The sequence below is a fragment of the Tenrec ecaudatus genome, chromosome 2 (genome assembly GCF_050624435.1).
Source record: "Tenrec ecaudatus isolate mTenEca1 chromosome 2, mTenEca1.hap1, whole genome shotgun sequence".
NCBI lineage: Eukaryota > Metazoa > Chordata > Mammalia > Afrosoricida > Tenrecidae > Tenrec > Tenrec ecaudatus.
In genome coordinates, this window is record NC_134531.1 from 117,163,791 (window position 1) to 117,176,708 (window position 12,918).

The 12,918-nt window shown below is 41.8% G+C and overlaps 1 protein-coding gene across 2 annotated transcripts in view; it reads right to left on the reverse strand.

Annotated features, from left to right (window-relative positions):
• The window catches only part of PGGT1B (protein geranylgeranyltransferase type I subunit beta), a 62,534-nt gene that overhangs the window by 24,890 nt on the left and 24,726 nt on the right, over positions 1–12,918 (reverse strand). For both annotated transcript variants that reach the window (XM_075541405.1, XM_075541406.1), the window contains exons 3-5: positions 6,883–6,950; positions 3,727–3,878; positions 2,021–2,153 (exon numbers count right to left, since the gene is read on the reverse strand). In XM_075541405.1, the coding sequence (XP_075397520.1) occupies positions 2,021–2,153; positions 3,727–3,878; positions 6,883–6,950 (353 nt within the window). The remainder of the gene's footprint in view (positions 1–2,020; positions 2,154–3,726; positions 3,879–6,882; positions 6,951–12,918) is intronic.

Below are 12,918 nucleotides of genomic sequence, written 5' to 3' on the forward strand. Positions count from 1 at the left end.
ATTTAATAAAATTTAAATTTAATACAATTTAATAAAAACAAGTAAGTTTCTGCTATGCTAACTTTATCTCCTAATGGAATTTATAATTTCTCTTTTATATTTTTGAAACTGCATTCCCTTACTACAAATAAGGAAATAAATCGAGGCATTTTAAATACCTGATTTTGTCTTACTTACCAAGTCAATTTAATAAATGGCACACAATAGGGTCCATTCTAAGAACAAACTATTTATTTATACAAGATACCTACATATTTAATTTTGACCCAATAAAAAGCCACAAGGAGTCCTAGTGGCGCAGTGGGTCACATGCTGGGGCAGCTAATGGCAAGGTCCAACTTCAAAACCACCAGCTACTCTAGGGGAGAAAGATTAGGCTTTCTAGTCCCACAGAGTTACAGTCTAGGAAACCCATAGGGGCAGTTCTCAGTCCTATACAGTCACTATGAGTCAGAATCAACTCAATGGCAGTTAGTTTGTAAAATGTCACAACTCATTCAGCTCTCACTTTCAAGATCAAAAAAAGTTAAAGATATTATATTCATAAAACATGACAAACATTAAAAAATTAATGTTGCCCTCCAGTCGATTCAGACTCATAGTGACCCTGCAGGACAAGAGTAGAACGGTCCGTGGGTTTCCAAGAGCATCAATCTTTCTGGGAGTAGACAGTCCCAGCGATCGCAGCAGCCAGTGAGTTTGAAACACCGACCTTGTGGTAGGCAGCCCACCTCGGAACCCATTATTCTATGAAAATAGTTTCGGGTACTCAAGGATAATGTTAGCTGCTAAAATGGAATCTCCTCACAGAGCTTACAAAATCTAATCAAGACAATCTGTGAAAAAGCGAGTTTTCACTTGAGAAAGAGAAAGGGGAGCTCATGTCAGGTCTAGACTGATGTAAAATCACTGTACTGTCTAAATAAGAAAAGTCCACTGCAAGTGCCAGGACACAGACAGCTCTTACTTTAAACAATTCTAACATGTTCAAATCCCATTTAACGTGAGCAATAGAACGCATTCAAACTTAAGTGGTTATAGTAAGTCGATTATGAATAACTCGTTTCTAGTTCTCCAGGCCACAAATGATTACAAAAAAACAGCACATTATAATGAGTGAGCCCACATGCCACTTACGTCCAAGTCTGTTAAGTCATTGGGCCTTGCTCTTCTACTGCTATGCAGTTCATGTACAGGTGGCAAAATGTGAGGCTGTGTTATTTTGTTTACCCAGTGACATACCCAGGCAACATTTTACTTAACTAAAAGAATAGCTCACCAAAGATCAAAGTGCAGCAAAGAAGCGAACAGTGTTAATGCTGGAAATAAAATTCAAATACAGTGCAAATGCAGTTAAAGAAGAAAGAGCTTTCTCAATAATAGGAACAGAAAGCAATTCCAGGACTCCAAGGATGAAGACCCACCAGGGGAGTACATTCCAGATCTCTGTGGACTTGGGAGGCTGACACTGATAGAGGTACCAGAGGCTGAGGCACGAAGAGCAGGAGATGAGAGAGAGGAGCAGCACTGAGGCTATGAGACTGTGAGCAGAACAGCGGGTGGGCTTCCTGGTCTCTGGAGACCAGAGGCCAATGGACCGTGTGGCTAAGAGGCTGAGGACCCAGACACTTGGCTGCTGGCAGAGGAAGGCATTGCTGTGGACCAATGACTGACTGCTTCCTTACTGTATTCTGATCCTAGCTTAGGGTAACCTGCTAACTTGCCTGATACACCCCTTAACGTGAATGCTGTCTGTCAGTTTTGGCCACAAAGGGAGTTATCAAACAAACAGAGTGCAGTGGGAAGGACAGTCAGCAGTCAGAACAGGGTAAAGAAGGAAGGAGGGTGGAGGCATACCTTGTGGCAATTGGCCTGGGGCTGGTGGGAAGCAGGAGTCTCCTTCTCCCCTGTGCAGCCAGAGGAGGTCGAATGGGCCCTTTGTGCTGATTGCAGCACTACACTGCTGCCGCTTGTCAGTAGTAATCATAATCTAAGAGTGAATCTATTCAACACAACTCACCATACTTCTTCTAATATAGTCAATGGCTTTTTTCGTATCCATGCCTGACCAGTTGTTGAGCATATAGCAAATACAGGAAGCACAGTACACAAATCGCATGTCATTTTCACTTCCTTCAAGTACGGCACAAAAACTGAAAACAAGAACAAAAAGGTTATCTATTAACAGTACAATGTTTTTTGCAGGAGTGGTGGTGGTAGAAATACCTACTGAAGAGTCTTTACTCTGAGAAAAACTTACTATTGATACTATTGTATTGTTCAGTAAAGAATAGGCCTTCTTGCACTAAGGAGGGGGGAGCGAGGAGCTGATGCCAGGGGCTTAAGTGGAGAGCAACTGTTTTGAGAATGATGAGGGCAATGAATGTACAAGTGTGCTTTACACAACTGATAGATGTATGGATTGTGATAAGAGTTGTAAGAGCCCCTAATAAAATGATTAAAAAAAGATGTTTTAAAAATTGATTGTGGTGATGATTGTACAATTCTTCCTGATATGCTTGAACGATTGAAATATGCAATATGTGGATTATATGCCAATAAAACTGTCTAAAATGAAAAAAAGAATAGGCCTTCTAGCTTTAATGACATAAAGCTATTTCTAAGCCATCACACTGCAGTTTTGATTTGGGGCGCGTGTGCCGGACTCCTTTGCAGCTGTCCCGCAGCAGCTCTAAGAGCTCCCAGCAGGGACAGCTGTGGCGTCCTGGCTTGAGAACTGAGGGCAGAAAAAGCAGCAGGTAAAGCGGGAACTTGGGGTAAGGGGAGCACGAGACATTTCTAAGCCCAGTTTTGGTACCGAAAATCCTTCCCAAATGTATGTACTGATAATAATTAGTTGATTTATTATATTGTTTTAATCTTTACCTATTTAATATTTGAGAGAGGAAAAATGCATCTTGTATGAAGTCCTTTGTTTAGAAACAGGGCTAGGGGAGCCATGACCCAACCACTGAAACAATGAAACATCAGCCCCAAGCGGCCGAGGCGAGTCTCCAGCTCTACGCAGCTGATGGAATCTGCAGTCTATCTGCGACAAATGTCAGTTTGCCCCCTGAGTCTCAGGTAAAGAACAAGAGACCGCATACGAAGGACAACGTTGTGACCAAACTTGTACCGCAGGGCTTGTCAGGGAAGGGACGTCTCTTTCTTAGGCAGCATCGCTATTGCTCTAGTCCTTCCTAGCTTGAATGTGTTCTTTGATATTTTAGCACTCTCGGGAAAAACATTTAAGATAGACACAGCACGTGCGCTACTAAATAACGACCTTGCTAACAATTCTTCTATTCTTTGAAAATATCACTGAAACTACCTATATAGAATAAATTTAATACTCAATTTTTATATTTCCTCCTTAAAGCACTGAGTTAAGGGGTAAAAGTTCAGACTAAATGTATGCTTACATTTCAAAATATCTAGCCCCTTATCCAGAAGGTGAATTCAATATTCAACCTGAATTCACTCAATCACTATCCCCTCAGTAAAAGAAGAAAAGAAAAAGAAAGGAGAACGACTTCTGCCATTCCGATTGCTTTTATTTTCATTCACGTAAGAATTCTTATTTACCAGACACTTAACAATATAAAGTTTAGGTAGTTCTAATAAGACTTTATGTTCTGTTAAAGTCCTTATATAGTATTATACATATTTTTATTTTTAATTCCCAAGAAAATTTCATTAGAAAAAGGAATGAAGAATGATCCATACCTTCCATCTTCGAGCTGAAGGGCTCGTAGGCCTGCTAAGCAAGCTTCTTTATTCACTCGGCTTAAGTCATCTCCAAGAATAACTAAGCACGAAAGGCCTGTGTAAGTCATTGCTATGTGGCCACTATCATAAGGATGCGCTGTACCAGGATTCTAAATTCAAAAATATGTTAATCAATTAATCGATTAATTATAATACTGCATTAAGTACTGTGACATTTGATTTCCTTAAACAGTTACCTGTATTGATTTGTCAAGCTATGATAAAATGAGAACACCAAAGCTGCAATTTACATGTTTTAGCATAAATGTGATCATATACATTCTAGGCTACACCTAGCAGGTCCCTGGTGGCCCTGTGGGTTGATGGTTCAAAGCCCCCAGCCACTTTGTAGGAAGAATAGGCCATCCACTCCAATAAAGACTGATAGCCTGTGAAACCATAAGGAATAATTCTGTATGTCCTTAAGATTCACTATGAGTCAGAGTAAACTCAATGGCAGTGGGCTTGTTTTTTTGTTTTTTTTCATCACATAGTAGTTGAACAAAAAAGATTCATAAGACAAATAAAAATTATTTTATAATGGGAAAATTCAAATGAAACATCACAAAACAATCATCATAAAAATATAATATAAACTAAAACAGTGAGATAACCCTATCATTCTTTTGAGTCTCCAATGAACAGAAGACTAGGCACAACCGTACACTTCAAAACACAAAGGCTCAAAAAACTAAAGCTCACTGAGAAATTCTCTAGAAATTAAACAAGGTTTCCAATTTTTAGTGCCTAATAAGGTGTTACTTACACAAAGTTTCATGAGGCCTTCTCCCTCACAGAGAGAAGACTATTAAAACTAGCAACTGCTCAGGAAAAACTGGGAAATAAAGAAGAAATCCAGTAATCACAGATGGGTTGGATTAATCCCATTTGATTGGATAGTTTCAAGAAAAGAGAACTGCAAGTAAGTATAAAAGACCTAAGTTTTATAAAACATGCAACACTACTGTAGAAGACAATGCCTGTTGGCTCCTAAGATTTTCTTGGCCCTACAATCTTCTAGATTTTCAGCCACCACCCTTAGTGACAATGCTTCGGGAGCTCATACCCAGACTAAACGGACTCATTTGGAACTCAAATGAACTGCACCAAGGAATGGATGCCTTCCTAGACGATAAGGAGGCCTGCAGTACTGGGGGTTAGGGATTGGGCTGACAACCACAGGGCAACAGTTCAAACCCACCAGTCCCTCCAAAAGAAAAAGATGACTGTCTCTAGCTGTGTTCAACGTTAAAGTACCGTGTATATGCCGAGTTGTTCAGCACAAAAAATGTGCTCAAAAACTGGGGTTCGGCTTATACACGGGTCAGTGGTTCCCCAGCAAGATGTGTAACATCTCGCTCCCCCCCAACCCCCCCCCTAACAGGACAAACACCTGTTACCTCACAGGTGATTGCAATTTCTCAGCTGTTCATTCAAAACCCCGCTGATACTGCAGGGCTTTGAATGTTTGTTTACTCACACCTAACCAATCAGAGCCGTCCTATGACGTGTATCTTTGAATAAGCTTTTTAAAGACCCAGTGCGAAGGATGTGGCATGAATGGATGTCATCTGGTCAAGCCTGACTAACAAAAGGAGGAAATCTCATGAAGCCTGACATAGAGTTAATAGCAAAGTGGATTCGAGATGCATGGGAAGACCTTCCAGAAGACATGATGCGATGTGCCCTCCAGAAATGTAGTATTAGTAATGCTGTGGATGGCAGTGAAGACTGCCCTTTGTATGAAAATGACAGCAGTGATGATGATGACAGCGATCTCAGTGAGGACAGCGGCTATGATGACCTCACACCAGCTGAAGCTCTGCATTGGGATACGGATGATGAGGAGGAATCCAGTTTTGAAGGATTTTAACTCTTTACATTTTAGCTTGGTTGCTGATTGAGCTCAGGGAATAGTACTCGTAAGGTATCATTGTTGATACCTTATTGTTTTTGTTGAACCTATTTTCCACTTACTGTGCTGGTTTACTAATCATAAATGACTTGTTGTCTTTTTGTTTTTTATTTAAAGTAAATATTTAAATACAGTGCCCCATTGATGTCTCAATTTTTAGTAATTTCATTTTCATTTGTTTTGATTATTGAAACTCACCAACAGCTTCTGCATTTTCCACCCTAGGCTTATACTCGAGTCAATCAGTTTTTCTGGTTTCCCAGGTAATAATTAGGTACCTTGGCTTATATTCGAGTATATACGATAAGTTCTTGACTCACGTTAGAATGCTTCTGGAAAGTTCCTTGCTTCTTCTCTCTCTCTCTGCTTTTCTCTTTCTCCTCTGCTTCTCTCAGTCTGAAAACCTTTCATTGTTTGAGCTGAATACCTACACAATCCCTGATCAATTCCAAGGCATAGCTCTTCCCAGCAGGGGCCACAAACTGACTAGTCTCCTCTGGGCAGGTCACAGACTCTTCATTTGCTTAGCGGGCTACAGTAACTTCATTTGTACAGCTCACAGTCATTTTACTACCCTGGTACATTGAACAATCCCTGCAACCTAAGACAAAAACCAAATCACTGCCATCAAAGTCCTACTCATGGTGATCCTATAGGGAAGTGTAGAACTGCCCTGTAGGGTTTGCAGGGTTTGCTGTAAATCTTTCTGGAAGCCAACCTCTGACCTTTCAGTTAGTAGGCCAAATGCATAATACACTGTACCACCAGGATGCACACCAAACCCAGAGCATGCTGCAGTCCAATGCCAGAGAAACAATCCAAAACAACCATGTTGTTTACAGTTTACCAGGAAACATAACAAGCCTCTGGGCTAAAAAACTATGTGAAAGGTAACTCTTTAGGGTTGAAGGGAACAATTTCTCAAGAGCCAGGGTGAAAGCTCACGAAAAGAACTTACTTCACCATAGCATGTTTTTCCCTGTCATGATTAAGAGAAAAATGTCTACATACATACTGTGAATTCTTCCAATAAGGCAGGTACAGCTTTCTCTTAAGGGGGGAAGGGTTAGTTCATAAGATCCATCAGACAAAATTTGCTACACTGAAACTTAAAAATCTATCTCTTCCTATAGAATGTCTTAGTTTTTACTCTCATGAGATAATCTCCCCTTCTTATTCCTGAACCCCAAACAACCAACCTTTGATGGACTGAATGGAATGCCCAGGTATGAAGAGCCTCGAAAACCACAGCGATTCAAATTTGATCCTAGAAAATGAAAACGGGTGGTTAGATAGAGTATACTTTACTTTGGTACAAATGCTAATGCAGCTAGATTTTGTGATTTTCAGAAATAGTATTTTAGTACCTAAATTGTTTCAAGTCCATGCTTGCTAATGTTAAATGTTTACTATATGCCTGCCAGATCTGTTCTAGGTACTTAAGAATTTTGCAATTTGATTGTTACAGCAATCAGAGACAAAACAGTGATTTCCTACCACGGCTCTTTGCAGTCGCTTTACAGCATGTAAGAGGCCTCTATGCTTAGTCCTGTTGTTGTTTTGGTGTCAAGGAGTTGGTGCTGACTCCTAGGAGCCCTGTGCACAATAGAGTGAAACACCGCCCGGTCCTGTGTCATCTTCACAATTGTTCTTATGCTTGTCTTTCCTATGTGACTATTTTTTAATGTGATGAACATAATATATTCCCATTCCGAAGAAGATAAAGCCCAGAAGTTAAATGATAAAACAGGGTCTAGAATCCTAACTAGGAGTCCTGGTGCTATAGCTTATTACACATTTGGGCTGCTAATTGCAAGGTTAGCAGTGTGAAACCAACAGCTCTGAGGAAAAAAGTGATGCTTTCTATTTTCGTAAAGAGTGACAGTCTCAGACACCCACAGGGGCAGGTCGCTGAGAGCTGGAATTGATTCGATGGCAGTGAGGGTTGTTTTGGCTGTCATCTTGACAACCACAGTAGGTCACGCCGTGTCTGGAATCCTCAAGTTGTACCAGTTATCGAGCCAGAACCACTTTCCTTGGCTTTTACTCACTGGCCTGCCTTTTCACCTAAAGAAACAGACTAAACACCCTGGTTTCCACAATTAAAACTGTAAACGACCTGATGGCAGTAAGTTGGGTGTGGGCTTAAGAATCCTAACTAGCTACCCAGTGTTTCCTGCTGTAGCTCAATGCTTCTTGACAAGTGAGGAAGCTCAAACTACAAACGGCTGCACAGCCACAACGGGGAAAATGTGCACGTTGTATGTTAGCCTTAGACCTTCATTCTGAATCCAAGAACCCACTTGACAGGATCTAAAAGGCAGACGTTCCCAAGGTGATTCTGACTCATGGAGACCCCGCTGTGTCAGAGGAGAGAGAAGTGCGCTCCATTGAGTTTTCACCGGATGAAGTTTTTACAGAGCGCTGCACATTAGCACTTGATCTCTGCTCACTCACGGTATGCTTATTCACACACATTCTTCTTGTAAGTTATTCACTTTTGAATATATCAGTATCAAATGAAAACAAGAAAACAATCATATCTACCATAAGAAAAAAAATCAGCTTATTCAGGTACAATTCAGTCACTGTCTCATGGGATTAAATTGATCAGTTCAAAGGTTTCAGGTCACAGCTTCATGGGTCTAACTAGCCAATTGGTCTAACCTTTCTAGTTATTGTTCTATTTTCCAAGTGCACAGCACCCAAGTGTCTTAAAAGGCTGGGGGATACAACTGATCTCTAGTCACCTGAAACAGTAGAGAGAGAAAGAGACTCAGAAGGAACTGGAAAGAAAATGAACTATAGGTCAATTGCCTGGATAAACTACGTCTTTTACCATGAGACCAGAAGAAATAATTGGTACATAGCCACCATGACAGAATGTTTTAATCAAGTTCTCAATATATGGACCCTCTTCAAAAGGAGGTAAAAGAGTACAATGGAACTTCAAATTCTTAGGGAATCACACTTACTGGATCCACTGAAATCAGGGGAACCCCTAAATCAACCTCTAATGAAAATATCTAAACCATGAAACACAATTATCCCACATAATCATGTTTAAACTAGTGCATCATTTAGTTAATAAATAAGTGAACATTGCCCTTTTAAAGAATGATATCCATCACACTGACAACAGTAATGCAAAAGCAGAGAGAAGAACTTTAGCTCTTTAACATGCCCTTTTCACACTTCCGTCCTCTTCTCCCTCTCTCAGTTTCTCTGCCATCCTGAGTGTGGTGTTGCTCTGACTTCACCATGTCGTCTCATAAGACTTTCAGGATCAAGAGATTCCTGGCCAAGAAACAGAAGCAGAATCGGCCCAGTCCCCAATGGATTCAAATGAATACCGGTAATAAGATCAGGTACAACTCCAAGACAAGACACTGGAGAAGAACCAAGCTGGGTCTGTAAGGAGCCCCCTGAGCAATGGCACACATGACTGCATTTTCCTAGGTTCAAATCATGTGTTGCACTAAGACTTTTGTCCCCATCTGATCAATTGAACTTCTATTAGCAAATAATCTGGTATATTTCTTGTTTTTTTGCTTCCTCGTCAAGTTTAACAATAAATAACGTAAGGCTGTTGGTTTGAAGAAAAAAAAAACTTTCAAGAACCCTAGGAAGTGAAAGTTAGTGGTGCTGAAACAACAGGGTAGTGATGTAGAGATGGATGGTGATGCAAGGTGAAGAACGTATCAAGGGAACGGGCCTGCACAGGTGGAAACTACTGGATGTACTTGTACTTTGTTGCATATTCCTCCACGCACAAACACAAAAAGATCTCTTGGGCAGCTTCTTAACCCTGCCTAGCACCCCCTCTTCTCTTGGTCATCGTTAATAGCCATTGAGTTCATTTTGACTCATATGTCATCCCATGTGTACAGAGCAGACCTGCTCCACTGGGTTTTCCATGTTATGGCCTCACAGAAGCAAACTGTCTAGTCTTTCTGGGTGGGTTCAAACCATCACCTTTTTAGCTTGTAGCCAAAGTACAGCCACCTGACTTGCTGGTAGCCCTCCATATATATTTGGTCCTGATTCTACCAAATTAGATAGACAAAAAAAGCTCTGATTTCACCTTTGAGGTCTAAGTTTATCACTAAAAAGTCTTTCTTGTTCTTTTTTTCCTTTTATAGGATAGTTGAAATGTTTGCTTTGAACAGAGCAACCCTTTCAAAATCCACACTACACCGTGTGACGATGCTTCTGACAAAATAACTGAAATATTAAAAAAAACAGAAAACAAACCATAGTGTACTAAAGGCTGGATGGAAATAGCACACCCACCAATCTAAAGCCATTTTGTGAATATGGTTTACCCTGTTGCGCCTGACTTGTGTGCTAGTTTTTACTTGGGTTGACCTCTGAAGAAGCCCTGGGGGACTGTGGCACCCATGCTTTCCCCAGTTGTTAGGCTTGGGTCTGGGGTCTCCACACGTAGCTTTCTGGGGCTTGGAGTACCCACATCTATACGATCTCTTGGTGTTCTACAATGGGGTATCAGGATGAACCTAGCAAAGCAGTTGTCTAGAAGTGCCCAGTGAGATAGAGACCAATGAGGGCAAGGATGTGAGCTTGGCCTCTCTTTGTATGGGTCAGTTAACTACATTGCCTCCTTCTGGTCATCATAGAAATGGGGGATATAAGTCTAAACCAGTGGTTCTCAATCTTCCTAATGCCACAACCCTTTAATACAGTGTGTTAGACAGGGTTCAGTAGAGCGACAAAACCAGATTGCTAGTAAATATAGATAGATAGATAGATAGATAGATAGATAGATAGATAACACAAGAAATGAACAGTTAAATTATAAAGCAGTGAGACACTAGCAGTCCTTTAAGCCTTGAGGACCGCCAGTTCCTCCTCTGTAGAGAGCAGGGCTATATATACCCAGGCAGCAAACAACAAGGCAGGTCACCGTCGGTCCCCAGCTCCAGAGACGTACATTCCAATCATGTGGGCTTAAAGAGACCTCAACTTACAGCGACACAGTCCACAGGCTAGGCATCCCACAGGTAGTGTACTCTTTAAATTGAGGCACAGAACAAGTAAGGCAGCCACACGCTGGTCTGATGATTAAAGAGCGAGAGACAAGAAAGGTGAGGCTCACCGAGCCACTTATCTCTCCACCCTTCAATTAATCCCACTTGAGTTTATGGGTCAGGCCGGCACAATAAAACTATCACAATCTACCCCTTGCCAACCTGGCACCTGTACACAATTCTTTAGTCATGTATACTTATATAATTTCCAGACATTGATGAAATCACACTTATACTTATCATCAATCATCTATCATACATATAAATGAAAACACACTGAGTCAAACTGTATCTGATATATCACACCTGAACAAAGGAAAGATATGCAATAATCACATCAAAAGAAAATACATTGACAATTACAAACATCGCTTTTGCAATTGATCACGTGGTCATAACTGATAGGTAGAACTACCTTCTACTATTACCCATTTTGTATTACCTTTGCCCTCAGCAAGCACCTCAGCTGGCTGTGGTTTTTTGCCTGGCAGGGTGACCCAGACCTTCATTCCTGAGGGGTCTGGGTCATTATAAGTCATGTCACAGGGCATGGTAGCACTAAGAGTCGGCCTATGGGATTTCCTGATTCCAGATATATTCCTCTTTACTTCAATTATGTAACACCAGTTCAATTTCTCCGTGGTAATCAGAATCAATCACACCACTTAGTACAGTGACACCCTTCGTAACCTGTTGATCCAAAGGCATGAGAAGCCCAGAGTGGCCATGGGGGCATTCTCAGCTGCCAGTTCAGTGGAATCCATGCTGTGTTTCCAGGTAGGAGAGTTCCTTCCATCGGGACCAGGACCTCCAGACCTGAGGAACACAGGGTTGCTGGGACAGGCAGCAAAAATGCTCCAAGGGGATCACTAGGAGTAATAGTGAGTGATGGCATGCCAATTTCCACGCCTTGGTTCCTGGACCCATGAATTCTGGCTATTGGAGACATAGCACCATATATTAGCCGCTGGTTTAGAACATATACAGCTTCCTGGAGAACATTGCCCCAGCCCCGCAAGTTGTTGCCACCTAGTTGGCACCGTAATTGTGTCTTTAGGAGCCCATTCCATCGTTCTACCAATCCAGCAACTTCAGGATGATGAGGAACATGATATGACCAGTGGATACCATGGGAATGGGCCCATTGTTGCACTGTATTTGCTGTAAAGTGAGTTCCTTGATCTGAAGCAATGCTATGTGGGATGCCATGCCGGTGGATGAGGCATTCTGTAAGTCCACGAATATTAGTTTTGGCAGAAGCATCACGTGCAGGGAAGGCAAAACCATACCCAGAGTAGGTGTCTATTCCAGTAAGAACAAAACACTGCCCCCTCCATGATGGAAGTGGTCCTATGTAATCAACCTGCCGCCAAGTTGCTGGTTGATCTCCCCGAGGAATGGTCCCATATCTTGGACTTAATGTTGGTTTCTGCTCCTGGCAAATGGACATTCAGCAGTGGCAGTGGCCAAGTCAGCCTTAGTGAGTGGAAGTCCATGTTGCTGTGCCCATGCATAACCTCCATCCCTGCCGCCATGTCCACTTTGTTCATGTGCCCATTGGGCGATAACAGGGGTGGCAGAGGAAAGAGGAGGACCAGTCTCCACAGCACATGTCATCTTATCCACTTGATTATTAAAGTCCTCCTCTTCAGAGGTAATCCTTTGGTGAACGTTCACGTGAGATACAATTAACTTTACTTTCTTGGCCCATTCAGAGAGGTCTATCCACATAGCTCTTCCCCACACCTCCCTGTCACCAATTTTCCAATCATGGTCCTTCCAATTCCCTGACTATCCAGCCAAGCCATTAGCCACAGCCCATGAATCAGTATATAATCTCACATCTGGCCATTTTTCCTTGTATGCAAACTGAACGGCCAGGTGCACTGCTTGAAGTTCTGCCCATTGGGAAGATTTCCCTTCACCACTGTCCTTTAGGGAGATCCCAGAAAGGGGCTGTAGTGCTGCTGCTGTCCACTTACGAGTGGCACCTGCATATCATGCAGAGCTATCTGTAAACCAAGCATAACTTTTTTGGTCTTCAGTTAAAGTATGGTAAGGAACTCCCCAGGAGGCCATAGGTGCAGACTGGAAGAAAGCAGGTAATGTGACAGGAGTGGACATTTGGGCTCCTTCTTCATGCAGCTTACTTGTTCCTTCAGGTCCTGCTTTGGCCTGATTTCATTT